General features: G+C 41.8%; 1 protein-coding gene across 1 annotated transcript in view; it reads right to left on the reverse strand.

Annotated features, from left to right (window-relative positions):
* Positions 1 to 3321: 3321 nt before the first annotated feature.
* The window catches only part of Uch-L5 (ubiquitin carboxy-terminal hydrolase L5), an 82414-nt gene continuing 60226 nt past the window's right edge, over positions 3322 to 25509 (reverse strand). The window contains exons 6-7 of the mRNA XM_067115635.1: positions 24812 to 24911; positions 3322 to 5993 (exon numbers count right to left, since the gene is read on the reverse strand). Coding sequence (XP_066971736.1) covers positions 5739 to 5993; positions 24812 to 24911 — 355 coding nt within the window. The 3' untranslated portion in view covers positions 3322 to 5738. The remainder of the gene's footprint in view (positions 5994 to 24811; positions 24912 to 25509) is intronic.

The following is a 25509-nucleotide window of genomic DNA, read 5'->3' on the forward strand; positions in this document are numbered from 1 at the left end:
GGATCAGCTGTCATTTCCTCCATCGACTCTTCAACATCCTCGACCTGTAACTCCACTTCACCTGCTGCTAGAAGTTGGTTGAGGATGACGTTATCCTACAACCCTTGAAAATCGATGATGGAGTCTTCATTCTTCAGCAGTTTATTCCAGCCATTTTGCAGAGGATACTTTCACGCTATCCCACGCTTTTGCCCAATTATGGAAAGCTGAGTGAAGATTGAACGTCTTCATATTGGTGAGGGTCGTTGTTTCTTCAGCCCCCCTCCGTCACACAGAGAACCTCCTTCAGGAACAGGCCAGTATAGAGCCTCTTTGCTGCCACAACTATTCCTTGATCCATGGTTGTGTCAAAGACATTGTATTTGGAAGAAGAAAAAGACAACGAACCTGGTCATCTTTGCTGATCAACTCTTTATGTCAGGATGAGCTGGTGCATCATTGAGGATCCGTAGGGCATGAACACAGTCCTGGGAAATCTTAGGGGTCTTCATTTAGTACTTGACTGCAGGGATGAAATAATTGAAGAACCAGTGCTTAATCATATGCATGGTGAACTATGCATTCTTCAAAAATCATACAAAACTGGCAGGTCATTCATGTTGATGCTTCGGAAGCACCGTGGTTGTTTTGCCTTGCCGACACACACAAGATTGATTCGGTGCATCTCATCAGCATTCGCACAACAAAGGATGGAAATTCTTTCTTTGCTTATCTTGTGGCCTTTTGCCCTCTTTTCTTCCCGCATAACATATGTACGATCAGGCATCTTCCTGAAATTAATGCTAGTCTCATCGGAGTTATAAACTTGAGATAGCAACAAGCCTTTGTCCTCAATCAACTGGCAAATTTTTTCTCTGAATTTCGCAGCAGCATCTTCGTCAGCTGACAATGTTTCTCCTGACACTTACGTTTCGCCCTACGCCATGCCTGCGTTTAAAGTGAAAAGCCCAACCAATCAATGCTGTGAATTCTTTTAGTCCTGCATGAACACTCAGTTTCTTGGCAGTGTCGACGAGCTGTACAGAACCAATGCTGACTCCTGCTGTATGTTGCTGCATGTAACATTTCAGGAACATTTCCCCAAGTTTGTCATTATCTGATACCCTTATAGATTTTTGAGGAGCACCAGCTTTGTCCCTTCCATGTTCAATATCATAGCCTTTATTCTTAAATGCTGCAAGTTTACCTTTAGCTCTCATAATGTCAGACATTGTCTATGCACTGATACCACGTTGTTCAGCCACTTTTTTCTGAGACCAATCACTTTCTACTTTTGCAACATCATCCAGCTTTCCCTGGATGCTTAAAACACTTTTTTTGGGGAGAAGCCATTGCAAATATCACTGTAATGACCACAAAAAAGCAAAATACACCATGTGCCGTACACAAAGGGTTGAGATGACAAAGCGAGACCGAGTCAGATGTGTTAATGCAAGGGATGCTGGTAAGCGAGTGGTATACCCACTAGGAGCATCTGATTTGAAAAATAGTTCGGCGCTCAACCCAAAGGTGAAAGCCCTTAAATCGATATTTCCATTTTGCACCGATATATCTGTAGGTACAATATACCATGGTCCGTTATTTCTGTGTGATACTGTACTAAAAATATTTGAAGTTTGTAAACGACACATTTGTTCATCATTCTGCGTAGAGAAGAGCCACTAATTTTGTACTTTCTAGAGCATTTCCTAGTAATCTTTCTGAACACACTAGATATCCAGGGTAATCCACAAATTCTTTGAAACTCTGCACAATAATTTTTTAAGGTCCAGATACTTAAAAACATGTTGGACTAGTTTCTTGGAAACTTCAGAGGGATCACTCATCTTTGTATCTTTCACTTTTAAAATGGGAACAGGGTACCTGGCAAGCTTGCAACAAGGCTAATTTTTCTCCAGCTTTCATTAGGGTCTTAAAATTGAAATATTAAAAATATTTGAGGTTTGTAAAGGACGTTTGTTCATCATTCTGCCTGGAGAAGTTCCACTATTTTTGTACTTTCTGTAGCATTTCCTGGTAATCTTTCTGAACAAGTTACTTACTTGTCTTGTTCTACCATGAAACTGCAGAAAGTTGAGAAAAAAAAAAAAACAGGCAAAACTACAAAGACAGATGGTTGATTGGAAGTTGAAGCAGAAGGACACCACTGACTCACAAGAGCAGGGCTGAAGGTGGGTGTGTGGCTGGACACAGGAACATGACTAGTAGTGGCAATGAGGAATGCCAGTCATCAGAAGAACAGTTATGAGAATGGCCAAGTTACACAAGAAACAGGCACACCACAATTAAACTTAGAATGATTTTCAGAAAGAATGATACCAAAAGCAAGGTAAGGCACTGGCACCAGACACATGATGGCAGCATCAGTGTGTACATTAGCCTGGGTTGTAGGGCTACAGCGAGTGCCTCTGATGACATGACAGCTAAGAAGATCTTGTTAACATGAAGAGATGGGTTGAAGGGTGGTCCTTGACAAGGTGATGATATACTCCTTTACCTTCCATTAAAGAGTGGAAAACGAGACAGGGAGTGTCAATGGAAGAAACGGTCTCGTTGGGCAATCCAATAGAAACCGGCCATAGTAAGCAGATTTTATTAGACGAGTAATGCTCTTTAACCACCTGAACAGGTATCAAGAAGCAAAACCCCACGATACACAGGAAAGAGCTGACCACACTACAAAAACTTTCAATTAAGCTTAACCATAAGGACTGAATGCATACAGTTAAGCTTGGTGCATAACCTATACAAATCTAAATCAAAGTTATAGAACCAGCAATAGCAAGCATCGAACACATTACTAGCACACAAGGCTAACTGCTAGTTAAACCACCAAACAAGCTAAAAAAGAAGATCTCAACTCATAATCACAAAACATCATAAAATCATTGCAGGGGAAAAATGGTAGTCAAGTATTTAAGAAAAGATCCCTGTACTACATCTGAACAGGTGAGAAAACTCTGAAGGAGTGATGCACAAACCTGAAGAGATTTTCCCTGCACCAAACAATGAGGAGAAAATGAAAATAAATATAGCAGAGTACATGAAAAATTTAAAAGAAATGAAGATGAAATACAAACCTGCTAGATCCAAATTCTTAGGAAGTGCTGTAAGCCATAAGCCAACCCACAGGCACAAAAGTGATCCGAGGAGCTTCCAGAGATGCTCAAGATCCTGACCCATGTACCACCTACCAGGAGCAGCAAATCTTGCTACTTTTGGGACTGGAGTACCTGGGGATTTTGTGCAAACGCATAACTAAAGTTAAGTACTGTGATGGGTTTACTGTCAAACAAACATTAGGTATAAAAAAATAACATATCAGATAACTAAACTTTAATTTATAAAAACTACAGAATCCATAATTAATAAAATGATTTTTCTTCATACCGTAATACCTCCAGTAAGTCATTTCAATATAATGTAGGCTTTTTTATGTTACGGTAGTTTTTGTTATAAATCAAAATGAAAAACAGAAATTGCCTTACGTCCATGTATGCATCTTCATGGTGGTTAGCAACAAATGTTAACACACCAAGTCATGTAAAAGCAAATGTTAAAATATGTAAAGTAATATGCAGTAATGAGATTAACTATATAAAACCAATTAAAAGCTCCATAATGTTAAAAATACTGTCTTACTTGCATGAAATATGTTCTCTCCTCCAGCCCAGTGATGTCATCCACCAGGTAAGTACAGAAATGTACAGTAGTAGACAGTGCTACATACAAGTAATTTTATTCTGGTTGTTCTGTACCCTCTTTATCGTTAATATATATTAAAAAGACAACAAAATGTTCAACCCTTTCACTGTGCAAGACTTAACTTCTCATGCATTAAAAGGTCTCACCCATGACGTGGGGTTTACCTCCTAGGAAATAAATCTTTTGGCTCTTGTTAAGTAACTCGTAATAGATAATGCTTTTCACTCATCAATGTAAAGAGCTTTTGCCTATAATTTAGCAACAACTGGCAACATTTAATTTCCAACTTGCAGGATAACTTCAGACAAGCAGAGACCTTCAGTAACCCTCAAAATGCTATGTTGGAAGGCAATCTCCCTCAATGATAAAGAACCCTCAAAATGCCATGTTGGAAGGAGCTCTCTCTCAATGATGAAGTTCAGACACTTTTATTTGGAAATGGCATTGGTATTAGCAGACTGAATTATCAGATAGTTCTGATAGTGACACTTGTAAATACAGTATGATGTTTCTGATAACACAGATACTGCATACACAATTCTGCCTTAGGTTATATCTTCAGTTCTATTGAAGATCAGAAGAAATAATGTAGGAGGAAGAGGAGCCGTCTAGCACCAACAGTGGTGTGAATAAGCTGAGAAAACGTGACAATTTATACATGGAAGACCATTGGTGGTAAAGTCACATTTTATACAGAATACAAGTCAACATTTGATTTATGTGAGGTTCCTAGAATAAATTTTTGACAACATCGTTATAGAAACCCCCAAAAATGTAGAGGATTTCCTCTACAAGACCCAAATGATGCCAAATTCAAGCTACCAACATGATTTCCGACAAACAAGTATGAAATGAAAATTTTTATTGCTTTGAAGCTTCTTAAAGGAGTCAGCCCACTATAAAGTTATTGGTCAACAAGTGATTTATGGTGACACCAATTTTTCCAGCTATAATGGGAGTCAGCCCACTATCAAGTTATTGGTCAACAAGTGATTTATGGTGACACCAATTTTTCCAGCTATAATGGGAGTCAGCCCACTATCAAGTTATTGGTCAACAAGTGATTTATGGTGACACAAATTTTTCCAGCTATAATTGGAGTCAGCCCACTATCAAGTTATTGGTCAACAAGTGATTTATGGTGACACCAATTTTTCCAGTTATAATAAAGTGAGACAGACTTTGTAACTCATTATGTTTCTGGCATTTAGCAAGTGAACCTAAAGACAGAAACGTCTGCTTACAAAAACTGAACCCCTTCCTAAAGCTACTGGATACCTCACTCAATGCTAAATACTGTACTCTCCTTCAAGGAATCCAAGTTTAGATGGATCTTCTTTGCTGTACATAAAAAGAGCAAGCTTTCAAGGTTTGGAATAAAGATTTTCAAACTGTTTATGGAAATGGCATTAAATTACTGTACTTTGCTCCATGCTGTGAAATGTATCCCAATAATGTGATTACTGAAAAAGTTACATAGTGCTTAATAATTACCCATATATCATTTGCATATCTTTGCATTATTTTATCATAGACATTATAATAATTTAATAGTACAATACAATACTATAAAATTAATGAAAATAAACCTTACTGAAGAACCACATATGTTAGAGGGAGAAAATTGGTCAGTTATACAATTAACAGAGTACCGACCTCATCACTGGTGGCAATAACAGGCTTGTAGTGAAAAAGTTAATGACATTATGCAGTTGCTTGTAGGGGCTCAAAGGGTGCCAAGGTAATGCTTAACCTAGGGCTTATTTACCCTAGGTTATTTTTGACTTGAGTCGCATGTCTTGTAACAAATTAATGACTTAGTGTGAGGTATTACCATACCTAATGTGAAAAAAATTTATTTCTTCTTTGAAAACATGTTATAAAAAAAGGCTAAAGTATTATCTCCAAAATTTGAATACATAAATATTTTTGGTTAAAAAAATTTAACATTAAAGAGTGACTTGAGCCTGGTCTTTACACAAAAGCACAGGACTGAAACAATCCTGAATTAACAGATGTTCCATTCTTCCATATCAAGCACTTGTCTTTTCCTTTGACTTAGCTTTTTCAAGTCTCTCTCTGGCCTTCTCCTTAGCTGCATGGTAGATTGGCAAAAGTTTACCTTCTTCTGCCAATATTTTCATCATGTTCACAATTAGTGGTAAATAATTGTGTTTACGTCTAATATTTTCCACTTTCCACCTGGACCTTTTTGTTTCTTCACTTTCTAACAAACCTCTAAGTCGTGCTAGTTCTTCTTCTTGGACTGAGCTATCCATTCCACCTTCCTGAAAATGTAAATAAGTGTACTGAAAACTAATATAATCATATGCCTAGTTACTAACTTGAATTAACAGAAATGAGAAGTCTATGCCAAGCATTATTGGAAATGAAGAGAAGATTATGCTTATGGATCAATCTTTCCATAAATGAAAGGCATTACCTTCGCTATTATCAAAAGCAATCTTACACAGGCAATACAAATTCCTCAGCATGATAAAAATCACAACTGCCAATGATACAAAATTTTGAAGCAAATCCCAGTTTTCATTATGCAAACCCCTAAACCCCTAACTGTACTCGAGTTTAATTCTCTGAGTGGACAGTGCTGACCTGCTCAGCAAAAGCTAGTACTGTAAAGGGATAGCTATGTGAAGAGTATGGGAAAATGTGCAGTCTCACATACTAACACACTAATAGAGAGTGGATGGAGGACGACAGGATGTATAAAGCATGAGGCTTGCTTCAAAATTCTTAATGCTTTCAGACAACAAATCAATCTTTTTACAAATGCAAAATACTTACTTTGGGGATGGTGAATGATAACTGGGCTCTTCATCTTAAATTTAATTTAACTGGAAATAATGAAGCTGGTACAGTATTTGATAACATCAGTAAACCCCGTATTCGCGGATTTCTCTGTGGAACATATCTACCCATTAATCGCGGAAAAATTCGCCCATTCGCAGTATTTTTCACTGAGAAATATTCACTAATGACTGTATTTTCATACCATTTTCATGACTAAATGCACTTTTGTGATAAAACTATTAAAATAATCAGGTATAAGCATTTTTATAGGGTTTTTCTTGTATCAAAATAGGCAGTTCCAAGTGTTTTTAGAGGGGTTTTAAGTATTCATGGATTTTAGCTGTTCACGGGGGGGGGTTGCAGGACGCATCCCCCGCGAATACGGGGGGTTTACTGTACTTTAATAATTTTCAGCATAACATGGTTGCAAGAGTAGCCTACGTCTGTAACTTTGAGATACTCTATTCTTTAAAACAATTTACAAATGGTGCAAAGGAACTGGCAGTGTCCTGCTAGCTTTAGCCTCAATGTGCTCAATGTTATGATGCATGGAAAGTGAGTGCTGATAGGAGCTTGTGGCCAACTACTAAGCCAGGACTATGGTCCTCTGGAAGAATCCCAGTGATGTTCTCTGAATCTTCCCTAAATTCTACTGTCCCCTTGTCTTCATGAGTGTCTAACTCGCATCCAGGAAAACATACTTCCCCATCCCTTGCTAGCAGCTCTAGCTCTGAACTATCAAAGATGATAATCTATTCTCTTAGTGATGAAACTTGCCCTACGTCCTCAATCACAACCTCTTAGTTCAACCTCGGAAACAGTTTCAGGGGCCCATAAGAAACTGGCAAATGACTTCCACTTGGAAGAAAGATTTTTTAGATGGATAGTCATTTCCCTGAGAATCAGAAGACTTGGTCATCAGTACAGCAGATACAGTCAGGGCCATGGAATACTGTCTCCTCATATTGTCCTATTCAAGTTTCAATACAGTACTGATGTTATGCCTCTCTAATTCATTGAAAAATCCTTATGGAACTCCATAAATGATTTGAAAATGTTAATGAGAGAGAGAGAGAGAGAGAGAGAGAGAGAGAGAGAGAGAGAGATCAATATGCCATATTATAATAATCAGGAGACAAGAAAGAAAATCAACATATAAACTCCATTAGAACGTCTTTGAAGACAGAGCTGATGACCATCAGATTGCTACCTTTTAGTAGCTCCTTGTGGGATAAAATTTACATGACAATGAAGGAATTTTTGAATGAATTCATGCTTATATTCTAGACCTATACAGACTGGAGACTTTACATCCATGTCTGATGAGTTTGGTGGTTTTATCATGCACTGATAACCCATCATTAAATAATTGGATGCACTGTTGACTGGTTGGCTGCTGGGACATACCGCTAGGACATAATACTGAACTCTCCAGTCTCACTGGCTGCAACTACAGTAAAGGGCCCCTTACACATTCCGGCCACCTGAATTGTAAGTAAAAATAACTGTGTGGTGGTATTGAACAGCTAAAAGTGGGCGGAGTCCAATGCCCATACAGTGGAGCTCTAGATATGCTGACAGATTTTTGGTGTCCACTCATTTTAGGCACCTGATGTCTGATATGTGTATGGGGACACTGTGCGATTGGCTTCAGTCTCATAGTAACACCTGGTGAGGTAACATCATTACAATAAGGCAGCTACGTTGGTAGACAGAATTTTGGAACTTTACTGAACTATACAGACAACACCAATCTATGTGGAAAGTAAAATCAAAACACTAACAGTGATACAGGAAAAAGAAATGATCCACAGAGTGTGTTATTAGAAAACAGAAAGAAAAGGAAGACTCAGAAAAGATGTTAAGTCTGAAAATGAATAAATTTCAGCAATGCCAAGTTTACAGGGGTAGTCAAGTCAGATAAGCAGCAGGTAACACACAGGAAATAAGCAAAATACATCTAAGGTAATTCTACATGGTTGGTGTAATACAGAGGCAGGAAAATATGATTTGGTAATCCAGTCTGCCATTGCTTAGAGCAGTATTATTTTGTGCTGGAAATATTTAGCACACCTTAGGAGCCTCATACATATTCCGGCCATCAGCTCCAGCTTGGTCCCAATACTGGCCAGTCTGAAAAGAGAGTTACCCACAGACAATTTTGGCTGCCTTATCTGGCCTACTTCAATTTTGCTCAGACTTTCCATAAAGCAGAAATGGACTTTTCTCAAAGAGTTGAAAGTTGTTGTGGAGAGAGACTCTCTCTCTCTCTCTCTCTCTCTCTCTCTCTCTCTCTCTCCACAACAGCTTTCAACTCTTTGAGAGACGAGTCCATTTCTGATTTACTTAAAGTCTGAGCAAAATTGAAGTAGGCCAGACAAGGCAGCCAAAATTGTCTGTGGGTGACTCTCTTTACGGACTGGCCAGTATTGGGACCAAGCTGGAGCTGATGGCTGGAATATGTATGAGGCTCCTAAGGTGTGCTAAATATTTCCTGTGTGAAGTTGTTTTATAAAGGTGTGCTAAATACCTCCAGCATAAAATTGTTTTATTTTTGTTTTTTCCACACACATTAATTCTGCACTTGAATCAATGGAATCATTTTGAGAAAATTCCAGAGGGTATGGATGAATGGAAGAAAAGCACAGGGAGGTGAGACAAGGAAGGGGGTTAGGAGAGGTGGTGGGGGGGAGATTTAGAGCAAAAATATAAACTTCATGAAGCCCCTCTACGATAAAAAGGATTTTGACAAAGGAAGAATCTATTTCTGGAGAGGGGCCCGTGTCACCCGGTGAAATAGTCCATTCAGCACTTATTTCTAGGTAATTCCGTTGCTAGATACCAGAGAAAGCTAAATGAAATGCTGGAGTTACTACCCCCAGAGCGAGCTCCACTAGATGGAGTCGTGTATGGAAAAGGGTGAACTACAAAAACACGGAACCTTATCCTATAGAGATTCCCAATGACAAAAGTCCCAACGAGAGAGGTGCCGATACAAGCCCATGCACTACTCACGGACTGTATACAAGGCAACACTAGCCGCATTCCATGTTAGCACCCACCTCACTAGAATGAAGTTTATCAAGGGAGGAGAGAATGAAAAAAACAGGGTGGGTCACGGGTGACACGGGCCCCTCTCCAGAAATAGATTTTTCCTTTGTCAAAATCCTTTTTCTGGATCGGGGTCCCGTGTCACCCGGTGAAATAATAACAGAGAAATAAACATCATTCTTATGCTATTAAAGACTTAAATAGAAACGTTGAAAACTAGGAGAATTCTACCCTGAACATTAGTAAGGTCCTCTAAGTTCATGTAATGAAAATAATGTAAGTGGTCACCGTCTAAGATCATGAGCTTAGAATAGCACCTGAATAGGCTTGTATTAAGAAAATACTTCCTGCCTAATAGCAGACCCAATGACAGTGCCCCTTTTTTTTTAAAGGAGAGGATTTTGTCGAGGTCCTGTCTAAAAAAGCCTGCAAGGAGAAAACTGGACACAGAAACAGACCTTGTAAAAGGGGAGTACTTTCCAAGGTGACCACCGAAAATGAGGACCTTCAATTGTAGATAGAAAGTTAGGGTGAGGAATTCACAACACTACCCTGATGAGGGGAAACCAAACTGATTGGTTCTGCCAGACAGGGCAGACAGTACAGGAAAACTAACACTAGAAGCTAAGCTGATTAAAAATTTTGGGACTTCCTTAACAAGGAAAGGTAAGAACAAGATGATTGTTGGTTACGAAGCTAACTCCGATACATTACTCAAAGACCAGGAAACCGAGATGTGGACGGAGTACTGTTCTTAGACGAACACAGACCTTAGGGATGAAAGTTAAGGGCCTGTGAGTCTGGTTCCAACAAAACACTTTCCTCGAGGCCAATGCGGCGCATCAGTACTGTAGCTACGAAAACTATGTGAAGAGTGCTAGTCACTTAACTGCAGAACCATACTGCAGTAGAGTAGGATCCTTAACTGATTTCAGGAAAACAGTAATAACAGGACCAATATCAGTTTCCTCCTAAACTGTAAGATTCACAAAGACCACAAAGCCAGGACATCAGAGTCTGAGGGGCTGATGCAGGCTGAGTTTATACCAGACGGGACAGCTTGATAGTTTGTGGCTGAATTGGGTTGCAAACAGACCTACTTCCAGGCCCAGGAAAAGGTCACAAGACTACCTGAATGACGCTCCGTCTAAGGACTATTCCGACACCAGGGGAGGCCCTGGATAGGGAAAAAGCAGTGACCTTTTGGACCCCTACGAGAAGGGTGGTAGACAGAGGCATCTCGTCTGTTGGTTATGGAGAAGAATGAACCATAACCTGAGCGAAGCAATTCGAGTCCAAAACCACTTCTTTACGCAGCGCACTATTGCTGTTTTGTTCAGAACCAGCCTAAAAGGAAAACCTCTTGGGGAAGAAGTTTCCCAAGGACAGGAAGACTGTCACCGCCCTCCAAAGTGTTGATATGGAACTGCCGGAACGTGACCGACTAAGTACCATGTACTTCATTCGGTCAAAAATATCCACCTCACCCGCCCAGAGAGGTGACGGTGTGGAATACTGAGGCCGGAGGAAAGCTGGAGGGAACTGACCGGTAAGCACTTGATAGTTGTGCAAGGCCGGAGGCCACTATTCAAGCAGGAGGAATCAGGGAGACCGTCCCTGACTCCACCATACCCCGGTCATAAACTCAGCTTTGACTTCAGAAGGAGAACCGTCACTGAAGCAAACTGGAGAAAACCCAGGACCTTTTCTTGGGCACGGCGAGAGGTATGCTTGAGATGATGAAATGATAGGGCGTCCTTGCTATCTCTTTCCACTTCCACTGGATTCATAACTATGGAAGGCTACCCTCCTGAATCAGGTGGGATTCCTTCCTGGTTACTTAGAAGCCCAAAGACTCTAGAAACCGATTATAATGACCGGCGCCCTCAGGCAATTCCCGACGCTGGGTGCCCAAATGAGCCAGACAACTAGATATGCAGCTAGCATAGCCTCCTAATACCGGAGCTGTTGAACTACGGTATTGTTCAAACTGGCAAAGACTCTGGAGTCGCATTGAGGAGGGCATGAACCTGAAGGGGCATGCGCCTGCTCCCGAGTCTGAATCCCAAGAAGGAATAGGACCTTTCTGCAACCAAGATGTGAAAGGAAGCGTCGGAAAGGTGTATAGAGGTGGTTACGGCTCCATGGCGCAGTAGGATCCGAACCCACAAGACTGTAAGCAACCGAGACTTGCCGCATGAATAAGGAAAACAAAGCGGGAAACGCCAGGAAAAATTTTCCAGTGGAAGGGAACTTCCTTGGCAGACTGAACAAGCCTGACAGGCCATTCACAAAGACCCCCAGAACTCTGGCCGGAGGCTGATTGAACCTGATTGGGGAACAACAGTCCAGCTCCACCCGGGCCTGATAACTATACTCTGGGCCCAGGAACTGAAGTTCCAGTGGCCCCGAAAATGGTACAGCCTCCCACCCATATGAGAAATACTACAGGAGGAGGCTTGATTGCCTCCGTGAAATTTAACCTTCCCAATTTCTCGGAGAGGAGTAGGATGCTTCCCTGCTCCTATGATAACCCTGAGGGTCAGAGCCTCTGGCCAAATGTCTAGTGAAAATTCTTTCCTTAGGTTTCGTATGAAGCAAAGAAAACTCCGGCGGAGGCACGTGGGGGAGGCAGAGACACACGGGGGTGTTACAAGGGGCTGATGTGTTGGCTGAACCCGCACACATCGAGGTGGAGGCTGGGAGTGAGAGCTGACGGCTGTCTAGGGGCAGAGACCTGAAGAGCCTGCACCACCGCCTGAGCAGGGGCTCTTGAACTACATGAACTTCTTGCGGACTTGGGACAGGTCCGGCAAGATCAGACCCGTTCTGCTCGTAGGGTAGACACCCATGAGAACGGAGGCTCTGGGTAACATTAGTAGCCCCAGGCGGTGCGTAACAACGCCCACCTGGGGAAAAGATTAATTCTCCAGGTGAAACTGTTCATAAGATTTTTCAGCTCCAGGCGGAACAGGCAAGCCTGACTTACACCTGTTTCAGCTTCCGAAAATTGACTCGGAGCTTAGGGAGCTGTGCGCTGAATAAATTAGAAGCGTAGTCCGGGTTAGAAGATTCACTGTGAATGTATCTGTGATATCTGTCTCCCGGAAATGCCTCAGCGATACATTTTCAAAACAAGCCTGTTGATAAGAGGGGCTACATTCGGAGCACAAGGGGTAGAAACAGGGCTCTCAAAGAGAGCACGGTAAGACCCACAGCTGGCGTGAACTTGAATTCTCCGCCTGCAACTCCGTTAGAGTTCTCAGGGAGACGATGTGTCCAGCCCCTAGCTGAGGGCTCACTTATGGATCCTGCCAGACAGATGCCATGCTCGTTCTGACAGTCTGGTAAAACCCGGATAAGAGGATACCAGACCGGAAGGGAAGAAATGCCCTTCCACCAACCTCCGTGTGCCCACACCCCCGACAGGAGGGTGCCTTCATGCTGGGAAGCATAAAGGGAAGGCACCAAGATTCCCCAGACTGGAGGGGAAAAGAGGTGGAGGTTACCGAACGATAGAATTCGGGCGGAGCAGGACTTAACAGGTGATCCATTGACAATGAGTCTTGAGATTAATGTCTTGGGATTTAAGCTCCTGGGAAAGGGAAGGCATGGACCATGAGGTAGATAGTTAGTTTAATAGGTTGACAATGACCCTCAAATCGAGCTCCTTATAATGAGACCCGTAAAGAGTTTTCAACAAAGGAAGGAGGGGGTAACCACCTTGCTTTGCTTGGGCGTGTCCCTTTCCAGAAGACGAGGCCAAACTCGTAGATGGCACCGGATTAGAGATCTGAGACGTCCTTGAGGGGTCCCGGGCGGGTCTTCTTGGTTTAAAAAGGGTCTTTTTTTTTATTTATTTTTTTATTTTTTTACTGACTTCACCTTAGGGACGGTAGACCAGGAACCGTCGAAAAGGGATGAGAAGTTAACAAATCCCCTAAAGGAAAAGTTTGCCTCACCTAATTCCGAGCTAAGCGGAAAAGGTTTGCCTCAATTATTCCCGCACCTACTTATCGCTCCGGGACGATGTTCACAGGTCCAGAACGAGACAGAAGGCATAACGTCTTCAGAAAACTCTCCGTAAACAATTAACTTGAGGCGAAGAGTTCCGAGACTTGCAGCCAGCCTCAGGAGGGGAAAAAATTAGGACCCCAGACACGGAGGAACAACTATTAATAAGTTATATAAGACGGAGTTTGGCGAAGGAAAAACCGATAGGTGTATATGAAACCTACCAATTTACGAGAATCTCGCCGGAAAGCGGAGTTTGGCGGAGAAATCGATAGGCGTATATGAAACCTACCGATCCACCGAGAATCTCGCCCGGAGAGCCCAAACACCGAAAGATTAACTATTAATAAGCCACAAGAGGCGGAGAACCGATAGGTTTATATGAAACCTAACGAATTAACGAGAATCCCGCCCGGAGACGGAGTTTGGAGGAGTGAAATCGATAGGCGTATATGTGAAACCTACCAATTTATAAGCGACTATTAATAAGCCACATGAGGCGGAGCTTGACGGAGGTAAAACCGACAGGTATATATGAAACCCACGGATTCATCAGGTAGCCTGCTCGGGGAGAGCATAGCGTACAACGCAATCTGCCGGGTGCCAAGCGACTAATAATAAGCCAAAGGAGGTGGCGTTTGGCGGAGATAAAACCGACTGGTGTAAATAAAACCCCACGGATTCATCAAGTAGCCTGCTCGGAGAGAGCATAGCGCATTTTACAACCTTCGAGACAAGAATAAGTCACATGAGGCGGAGTTTGGCGGAGACGAAAACCGACAGGTATATATAAAAACGGGTTCATCAGAAGTCTGCTCGAGGAGAGCATAGCGTACCTCATAACCTTCCGTGCCAAACTATAAATCCAAAACAGACTGCGCTTTGAATGGGAGCTATAGACTCCGTGACGCTGGTTTGTTGCAGGATAGCGGAGCATTCCTGCACTTGACAAAACCAGCCGGCGTATGAGAAAAGGGCATGCTGGAACGGATGCGGAGCAGAGTGCCGTAGCAGCCATTAGCCTAGTCAGACCAGGAAAACCCCGGAGAAAACCGGGAAGAAAACCGGGCTAACAGGACAAAACTCATACACATAAATACAGAGTCAACGGAACATTCGAAGCGATCATGTTTGAACAAAATGTGGGAAGGTTATGAACTGTTCGGAAGTGGGCGCACTCCGAGCCAAGAGAGGAAAACCCCGGAGGAGGATATCCTGAATGAAGTGATAGCGGTGGGAATAAACGCCGACCGCTAAACACTAAAACCGCCGTAGCAGTAAGCAAGGAGAGCGCCCAACAAGATAACGAAACACCGAACAGGTAGTAGCAAAAAGGAGGGGGAACGCCGAAAGTAAATAAAGCAGAAGACAGTTAGGTGGAAAACGCTAACTGGCCTCGTATGAATCCCAACAGTGAGGTGCGAACATGTAGGAAGCACCACGAAGGAAATAGTCGACGTAAAAGGAAGGGGGAAGGATAGGCCAGGAGGTTGGTAACCCAAAGCAGCGACCAGGGTGGGACAGCACTCCCGGGCGCCCAGAGATTCTCATAGATCCCCTCGCTATGTAAGCTGTGTTGCCACGACAAGAGCGAGAGAAAAAGAGAGGAAGGGCAAAAACCTCTACGGCCAGGAGAGCAATGAAAGATAAAGGAGTGTGAACAGGAGTGGGAGAGCACTCCTGGTCACCTCCAGGTCCAGGTGGAGTGCCAACTCAGACACACCGAGGACAATCAATCAATGCAGAGGAGGATGTAGGCTACAACATAAAATAAGGATAATTGCTCTCAAGCCTTGGAAAGTTAACAAACTTTGAAAACAAACCAAGGGAGAGAGAGAGCAAAGGATAAAAGGGAGAGAAGGGGACTCTCGAAACCACAAAATAACATATATATAGTCGGTAAAAGAAGTGTGAACAGGAGTGGGAGAGCACTCCCGGTCACCATTGGTAAGCAACCCAAAGAAGGATTGAACTAGGATAGGCTACTTGGAGGTAAACCCTCGCTATTCCAGCTTAACTTATTAGGAACATTAGCCTTAGTGAAAAGCCGAAACAGGGAGAGGGTGGGCGTAGGCAATATATCCAAGCCAAAACCAAACAAAGGGAAGCACCAGACATAAAACACACATGTACAGAACGAGATCACCGACATGAAACTCATACGTACAGATCGAGATTGTTGGTTACGGAAGCTAACTCCCGATACATTACTCAAAGACCAGGAACCCCGAATGTAACGGAGTACTGTTCTAAAGGAACACAGACCTTAGGGATGAAAGTTAAGGGCCTGTAAGTCTGGTTCCAACAAAACACTTTCCTCGAGGCCAAAATTGTCGCATCAGTACATGTAGGAAAACTATGTGAAGAGTGCTAGTCACTTAACTGCAGAACCATACTGCAGTAGAGTAGGATCCCTTAACTGATTTCAGGAAAACAGTAATAACAGGACCAATATCAGTTTCCTCCTAAACTGTAAGATTCACAAAGACCACAAAGCCAGGACATCAGAGTCTGAGGGGCTAAAACAAGGCTGAGTTTATACCAAAACGGGACAGCTTGATAGTTTGTGGCTGAATTGGGTAGCCAAACAGACCTACTTCCAGGCCCAGGAAAAGGTCACAAGACTACCTGAATAAACGCTCCGTGAAAGGACTATTCCGACACCAGGGGAGGCCCTGGATAGGAAAAAGCAGTGACCTTTTGGACCCCAACGAGAAGGGTGGTAGACAGAGGCACCTGCGTCTGTTGGTTATGGAGAAGAATGAACCATAACCTGAGCCTAAGCGCTCAATTCAGTCCAAAACCACTTGTTTAAGCGAATGGGCACTATTGCTGTTTTGTTCAGAACCAGCCTAAAAGGAAACCTCTTGGGGAAGAAGTTTCCCAAGGACAGGAAGACTGTCACCGCCCTCCAAAGTGTTGATATGGAACTGCCGGAGCGTGACCGACTAAGTACCATGTACTTCATTCGGTCAAAAAATATCCACCTCACCCGCCCAGAGAGGCCATGATGTGGAATACTGAGGCCGGAGGGGAAAGCTGGAGGAACTGACTAAAAGCACTTGATAGTTGTAAAGGCCGGAGGCCACTATTCAAGCAGGAGGAATCAGGGGATCATTCCTGACTCCACCATACATCATAAACTCCAGCTTTGACTTCAAAGGAGAACCGTCACTGAAGCAAACTGGAGACCAAAACCAGGACCTTTCCTTGGGCAAGAGGCGAGAGGTATGCTTGAGATGATGAAATGATAGGACGTCCTTGCTATCTCTTTCCACTTCCACTGGATTCAAACTAAAGGCTACCCTCCTGAATCAGGTGGGATTCCTTCCTGGTTACTAGAAGCCCAAAGACTCTAGAAACCGATTATAATGATGCCGCCCTCAGGCAATTCCGGCGCTGGGTGCCCAAATGAGCCAGACAACTAGATATGCAGCTAGCATAGCCTCCTAAACCGGAGCTGTTGAACTACGGTATTGTTCAAACTGGCAAAGACTCTGGGTTGCATTGAGGAGGGCATGAACCTGTGTTTTGGTTCACGCCTGCTCCCGAGTCTGAATCCCAGAAGAATAGGACCTTTCTGCAACCAAGATGTGAAAGGAAGCGTCGGAAAGGTCTATAGAGGTGGTTACGGCTCCACGGGCGCAGTAGGATCCGAACCCACAAGACTGTAAGCAACCGAGACTTGCCGCATGAATAAGGAAAACAAACGGGACACGCCAGGAAAAATTTTCCAGTGGAAGGGAACTTCCTTGGCAGACTGAAAAAGCCTGACAGGCCATTCACAAAGACCCCAGAACTCTGGCCGGAGGCTGATTGAACCTGATGGGGGGAGGGGAACAACAGTCCAGCTCCACCCCGGGCCCTGATTAACTATACTCTGGGCCCAGGAACTGAAGTTCCAGTGGCCCCGAAAATGGTACAGCCTCCCACCCATATGAGAAATACTACAGGGAGGAATTTTGATTGCCTCCGTGAAGCGAATGCCTTCCCAATTTCTCGGAGAGCCAGTAGGATGCTTCCCTGCTCCTATGATAACCCCATGAGGGTCAGAGCCTCTGGCCAAATGTCTAGTGAAAATTCTTTCCTTAGGTTTTTAATATGAAGCAAAGAAAACTCCGGCGGAGGCACGTGGGGAGGCAGAGAATTTTGGGGTGTTACAAGGGGCTGATGTGTTGGCTGAACCCGCACACATCGAGATGGAGGCTGGGGAGGAAGAAATGCCCTTCCACCAACCTCCGTTACCCACACCCCGACAGGAGGGTGCCTTCATGCTGGGAAGCATAAAGGGAAGGCACCAAGATTCCCCAGACTGGAGGAAAAGAGGTGGAGGTTACACGGAACGATATGAATTCGGAATAATTTCAGGACTTAACAGGTGATCCATTGACAATCAGTCTTGAGATTAATGTCTTGGGATTTAAGCTCCTGGGAAAGGGAAGGCCTACGGACCATGAGGTAGATAGTTAGTTTAATAGGTTGACAATGACCTCAAATCGAGCTCCTTATAAGGAGACCCGTAAAAGAGTTTTCAACAAAGGAAGGAGGGGGTAACCGCCTTGCTTTGCTTGGGCCGTGTCCCTTTCAGAAGACGCAGGCCAAGCTCGTAGATGGCACCGGATTAGAGATCCGAGACGTCCTTGAGGGGCCGAAAAAGCTAAATGAAATGCTGGAGTTACTACCCCCCAGAGCGAGCTCACCACTAGATGGAGTCGTGTATGGAAAAGGTGAACTACAAAAACACGGAACCTTATCCTATAGAGATTCCCAATGACAAAAGTCCCAACAGAGAGGTGCCGATACAAGCCCATGCACTACTGTCGGACTGTAAACTAATTTGGTTCATACAAGGCAACACTAGCCGCATTCCATGTTAGCACCCACCTCACTAGAATGAAGTTTATCAAGGGAGGGAGAGAATGAAAAAACAGGGGTGGGTCACACTGGGTAGACACGGGCCCAGAGGTTTCAGAAATAGATTTTTCCTTTGTCAAAATCCTTTTTCTGGATGGGGTCCCATGTCACCCGGTGAAATAATAACAGAGAAATAAACATCATTCTTATGCTATTAAAGACTTAAATAGAAACGTTGAAAACTAGGAGAATTCTACCCTGAACATTAGTAAGGTCCTCTAAGTTCATGTAATGAAAATAATGTAAGTGGTCACCGTCTAAGATCATGAGCTTAGAATAGCACCTGAATAGGCTTGTATTAAGAAAATACTTCCTGCCTAATAGCAGACCCAATGACAGTGGCCCCCTTTTTTTTTTTTAAAGGAGAGGACCTGACAAAATTGCGAGGTCCTGTCTAAAAGCCTGCAAGGAGAAAACTGGCGGAATTACCTAGAAATAAGTGCTGAATGGACTATTTCACCGGGTGACAGGACCCGATCCAGAAATAAATTTTTGTTTCACATTTACTGTAAAAAGCTTATTGTTAGTCTTTCACAGAGTATGACCAAGGATTTGTTCTAGAATGATTGATTGAAAAATAGAAGTTACTTAGATGACTAAGAAGGAACAGACCCAAGAGAATGAATGAAAAGCATCAGGCAAATGGTAGATTCATCTGGAACTAAAGTGATGCTGCAAAGAACCCTTAGCATCATTTTATAGGGCTACTAAGGTACATTGTAAGCAGTATCCCCCTCTGATGAATACACTTACCAAATACCTATGAGTGGATGGGAGAGGGGCTATAGGGGAAGAGCTTATCATTATTAGTTATTACAACCAGAAGGGCAAGTATGAAACCACATACTGTATGTTAGTTTCTTAATACTGGTATAAAAGCTGTTAAAATGTGTGCATGCGCGCACACACACACACACACACACACAAAGGCTAAATTTTCTGTGGATATTGCCCTAAACTATACACCGTGAATAATCAAAACACAACAGCCACAGTACTCTATGAAACTTAAAATTCAGTGAAAATTAACGTCATGGATGGATCGATAGACAGATAGATAGATAGATATATATATAATAGGTTTTGACCAATGAAAAACCCATTTTTAGTAGCCACTATGAGTCCTCAGGTCTCACTTTCACGGTCCCCCCAAAAACCCCCAGGGCTCCATAAGACGGACCAACCAAATTCTCTTATAGTTGGTATTGGCCAAAATAGTGCTTGTTGGCACAGTAATAAAATATAAAGGACTCAGGACAGGAGGGCTATATCTCCTGTCCTACAACGACTGCCTCGGCTCTCCCTACATGCCAGGTCTGTGCCAAGATAAATGTTCATTCCAGCCCTATGCCTTTTCTTCAGGGAAAGTGGGTGGGTTTGAGAACTCACAGCAGCTACCAAAAATAAGTTTTTCCTACATCAAAACCTGTTTTTTAATATTGTTGCTGCTGCTCATCCCCAAAGGAGCTTACAAAAGAAATAGTCAGGAGATGAACTGGCTTAGCTCCAAATAAATAAATCCCATTGTGGCAGGCTAAGTTTGGGTTTGTATGATGAAAGACGTTTGTATGAAATGATTGTTCCGTTTTGTTTGTTGAGATGTTTTTATTTTTGTTTCCTTATTAATTTTGTGTGTGTATATGTTGTTGGTGTATGATTGTATGAATGTGTTGTTGGTGTATGACTGTTTAATTAATTGTTGTTTTACTTTTTTTTTGTTTTGTTTTGTATGTCAGGAAGGAGTACACTAGGCAAGTCTATTTTTTTTTTTTTTACTTGCAGTTTGCTGAATGTGTCGGAGTAGTATAGCTTGCTCCCCTTCAACCCGGTGTGTAAGCGACTTGAGAAGTATTGTAGGATACTTCTGAGAACTTCCCAGGATAGAGGAAAGTTAGATGGACATAATCTACTTGTTCCAAATTAATTGCGGTTTTGATTTGATTATGAACCATCTACTGTAATTTGGGCTCTGTTTGCAGTGGTCATGTGCTTCTTTTCATGAAGCTAGTGCATTTATGTAATTTTGCAGAGTTTAAATGAATTATTGAGTTTTTTTTGTGGTTTTGAGCCCAATATGTTTTTGTTACAGTGAAATGAAGAGTGACTTCATGGAAAAAGACAAATTGTTGCAGAAATGTGCCATTATTTTTGCACCAGACTACCAATTTAATCTTTTGTAAATACTGTACACTGCTTGGTTGGTACTGTATGCAGCTGAAGTATTTTGCTGGTTTTTGTAGTATTAAGGTGGAATACAGGATAAGTTCTGATGAACTATAATATTAAGTTAGGCTAAGTTAGATAATGGCTAAGTTAGGATAAGGTTCTGTTTGAAGGTCTTCAGGCCACTGTAATATTAAGGAAATAAATTAGGTTAAGGAAAAGTTAGAGTTTCATTTAATAACCTCCAAAACTGTTCCCATCATACTGCCCCAATTGTGTACTATAAAAAGCCCCTACACCATTGGCCCAGATAAATTTTTGGTCCTAAGTATAGTTACTGGTTATTAACCATTTTCTTTGTTCCGGATATCCATACAGTTTAGCAATAAAGAACAGGAAACAATACATGAACCAATATGTATTGCTTTTTGTGGTTCGAAAGTGACTTACCTAATTATGCTGAGTCTGGATACAGGGTTATTGTGCCTTCCCCAGCAATATCTCAGCATGACCACCACTCTCATGGCAATAGTGTTTCAGGAATTTTTGATTCAAGGTAAAGTCACAGGTTATCAAACGTTTTCTTTATTGCCAAAACCCATTTGGGTCTGGCAATAAAGAACACGAGACACATTCAACATATAACTTTATTATCCTTTGTGGTTCTACAGTGATTTACCTAATTATGTCATGTCTGGCTGCAGGATTGTTATGCCTTCACTGATTCAGGAATACTGCCTCTAATAACCACTCTGTACAGTCGACCACTAATATTCACAGGCTATGCATACCACTATCTCCTGCCAATAGCTAAAATCCGCGAATACGTAAAACCCCTCTAAAAACACTTATAACTGCCTATTTTGATAGTTCAAAACAACAAAAAAAAACCTCTAAAAATGCTTATACCTGAATATTTTAATAGTTTTATCACACTTAGTTACGAAATATGAAAATACAATAATTATTGAATATTTCTCTATGAAAAATACCGTGAATAGCCGAATTTTCCGTAAATAATGTGTATATATGTTCCACAGAGAAATCTGCGAACAGGTCAAGCCGCAAATCCAGAACTGCAATAGGCGGGGTCCACTGTATACACTCAAAGACTTCTTTGAAGGAAACGTTTCCAAAGAAAGTTAACGATGTACTCACCTTTTGGATGTCATATGGCTTAGGAAAGGAGTGAGGGTCTACCTTTTTAATGAGGGCCACTAAAATCATTCTTAGCCCATGTAGAAGAGTGGTTGGTTTGTGCTAGGGTGTAGGAAAAATAGGACCAACTAGCATGTTTGCCATGATATCTAGGTAAACCTTAAGTGCTTGAACTAGGCATAATATTTTGTATGAAATATTATGAGTTCCTTTATCAGAAAAAGGGATTTTTCCCTTTAACAATGCCCTCATTCTTGGCCAGGAATGATAGGCCAGAGACAACAGTAAATGACAACTAGGTGTATGAGTGGTGAGATGAATGTCCTTATCTAAGAGAGCCAAGTAAAACACTAATCTGAGCTCCTGATGCCAAAGTAGTCAAGAAGACTGCCTTTTGTAGCATATGAGTTGTAGTTGTATTGGGCCCATGAACTAAAGGGATGCCAGAAGTCTAAGAACTTCATTCAGGGACCAGGCAATGGGAAACCTTGCATGAACTGACCTTTGTAAGACTGGTGAATGGAAATGAACAATTTCTATATTAGAATTAATTCCAAAATCATAAGGCAAGGGTTCTGGCGATGCTGCCTTGTAGGCCATGACTGCTGAAATAGCAAGGCTCTTGACCTCAAAAGATAATAAAATGTAAAAATGACAAATTTTTAATTAATTTGTATTTTTCATAGCTAACAAACCTATGGTCTTAACATTAAGATAAATCTTCTAGTGCCAGCTGGAAGCCGGTAAAAAACATATAAAATTGTAGAACAAGGTATTAGTAGCAACGAGGTTTGCCTACTCGGGTAAGATAGGATGCATCAACTGCCCCACCTTCACCCAAGAACGCCAGATTTCAACGGGGCTCTCAGTGTGGAGGTAATCTAACCACTACAGTATTTCCATATGGACTAGTATGTCAGAGGGATGAAGCCCATAGCATTTGCACCATGTACCTAGCAATGTCAGACAAATAATCTTCTCGGTAGTAGACTAGATTTAAAATTCCACGTGAAGGTCACAGCTCAGAATGGAGGATGCGTAGAGGACTTACATTCTTTCAGTTTCAGATAGAACAACAGACGGCAGTGTTATCCATCCTCTCGCTTATTGTTAATTCAGGGCTATTAGGCAAGCAGTTCCGTTGAAAGCTAGTAGATTATTCAAAACTTTCAAAAGCTGGGACATGAAAAAAAAGGTGTATCACCCCCCATTTGTTCCAGTCTTGTAGGAATGTATCTCTTGACATTGCCTGAATATCAAGGTTCAGAGACACATACACTAGAAGTTCATGGTTCTCCCATGTGACAAACATGGTTCACTTCCGATTGTGGAAGCTTGTTAGCAATTACCGACTCGATAAGAGCTCAGCATGAGCCAAACCTCTTGATATATGATACTGCAGTCATACTGTCTAGGACCAACAAAATGTGGGTCCCTTTTGGAGGTTTCAATTTTCTGAGATGGAAAGACAGCCAATAGTCCCAGGAAGCTGGTATGACACTCCCTCAGAACAGGTAACCATCTTCCCCCTAACTGACAATCCTCCCCATGGCCTCCCTAACCAGCCAAGGAGGCATCCATATGTATTATCGCTCGTATGAACCATGGTGTCAGGTCGGCCTGTTTGTCAGACCACCCTTCCAGGTCCACTAACAGGGTGTCTTCCCAATCTCAGATGAAGGTGATCAAAAAGACTTTTCTTGGCATGTGAGAGCCAGACTCTGTTTAAATCCTGGTCATAATCTCAGGATTAGATCTACTACGGACCCAAACCATAACAGGCCCAGACTTCATTCCAATTGTCATCTGGAAAAGCTGGGCCATGCAAGGAATCTTCTAGGTCCTTCCTTATCCTGGTTCGAGTGCTTTGGGAAGAGACAGCTGGCTGCAAAGAGTTGCCCAACAGTGTCCCAGCCTCAGAAAAAGTCTGCTGATGACGGTGGGACTCGTTCCTATTACGAAACCCTTTGACTGGAGTTGACCAACTACCACTCTCAGGTTTCGTCAGCACACTTCTCTGTTGGCTCCCCAGATTAGCCTGTCATTTAGGTAGGCCACCAATTAAAATCCTTCATTCCTAGCAAAACCAAACTAAGGAGATGAAGGATGCTACTTTCAAGAAAATATTCAAGACTAAAAAATTGAGCAAATATGTAGACATCTGCACATGTATCTAAAACAAGCAATAAAAATGGTGGAAGTACATCCAGGCAGGTAACAATATAGTGGTCCATAAATGTTATTTTGACACACTTTGGAGAAGGCTACCATAAAAAAAAAAAATTATAAAAATGATGATATAAAAACATGCATCACGTGTAGTAAAAAAGTGAAATGATTAGAAAACTGTCGTATAAAGCCTAATGTATAATGCAACAATGTTTACAAGGAAAGGGTTCTTCAAAACTGGGGTAATCCCATTTTTTAATTTGGTATGACATGCTGAGACCAGCAATACAACTGAAGGAATATCTTTTAATAGATTAGTTATCAATAGTAGTGTCAACAATCAAAAATTATAAAAAAGCCTTTCATTTTGGTTTTTGTATAGAGGTTTTGGTTAATCAACTAGGCAATGCGTACACTGGAATTTTCTTATAACAATAAGATATAAAATTCTTATATTGTTCTTGAAAGAAATATATATGACTGAGTAGCCAAACCAAAATTATCCAAAGGCACCTTGCAATCATACAGTTCAAGTCACTTGCTTCAAGTTGAGTTTTTTTTACTCACTACTACCATTTAGGAATATCATCACTTGAAATGTTAAATCCTATTTTAATTTCCAATAACACTACAGCTATTGTGCTAATACAATTAACAGATTAATACTTTTATAGTCAGTACTGTACAGTACTGTACTCCATATTTTCATGAACATGTCAACCTCAATTTTAATGAAGCATTCACTCCACACAGATTTTCTTGCTACAGAAGTGTGTCACCTGTCTTCATAAATTCTGTTCTTTTCAACTTCCTAACAATAACTTACCTCTATTTCCTTTTGTATTCTGGCAATGTTGCGTTCAATAACCATTTTGCGATCACTAACTATAGCCATCAAGTTGAAATGAATTTCTCCTTCACTATACCTGGAACAAAGATCAAGTTAAGCTGTAACAAAAAGCATAAAAGTGTTGCAGTACAATACCTTTAAATATATAATATAACCTTTCACATAAAAAATATCTATCTTTCTTCGTGTCAGGTTTCCACCTCTTCTCTGCTTTTTTTGTTTATAAAGGAGGTATAAAGGAACTGGCACGAAAACCACCAGCAGTGACTCTGCAGTGAAACAAAACGAAATGGAATAGGCACATTGACCAGTCAGAGATGAAATGGTGAAGATGTGACAAAAGTGGGATGAAAATCCAAAGCATAATAAGGTTAACAATGATTTTAGGAAAGAAAGTAATGCATGTGTTTTCAGTTTACTCACAACATTCATGAAGACCAGAAAACTCTAGACTTTTGACAAAGGCTTCTACATGAAGTGACAGATGTGATGCACTCAGATAGAATACTAATAGAAAGAGACCAAAATTACCACACAGGAATAAAAAAGCTGGTTTAAAGGATGTTTTAAGTAAATACAGGTTAGGGGAGTGAAATCAGTAGGGAAAAGCAATACTGGAATATTGCCAGAGACAAGGATTGAAGTTTCTGGACACAATATTTAAGAAGTCAAAT

The sequence above is a fragment of the Macrobrachium rosenbergii genome, chromosome 13, assembly GCF_040412425.1.
Source record: "Macrobrachium rosenbergii isolate ZJJX-2024 chromosome 13, ASM4041242v1, whole genome shotgun sequence".
Taxonomy (NCBI): Eukaryota; Metazoa; Arthropoda; class Malacostraca; order Decapoda; family Palaemonidae; genus Macrobrachium; species Macrobrachium rosenbergii.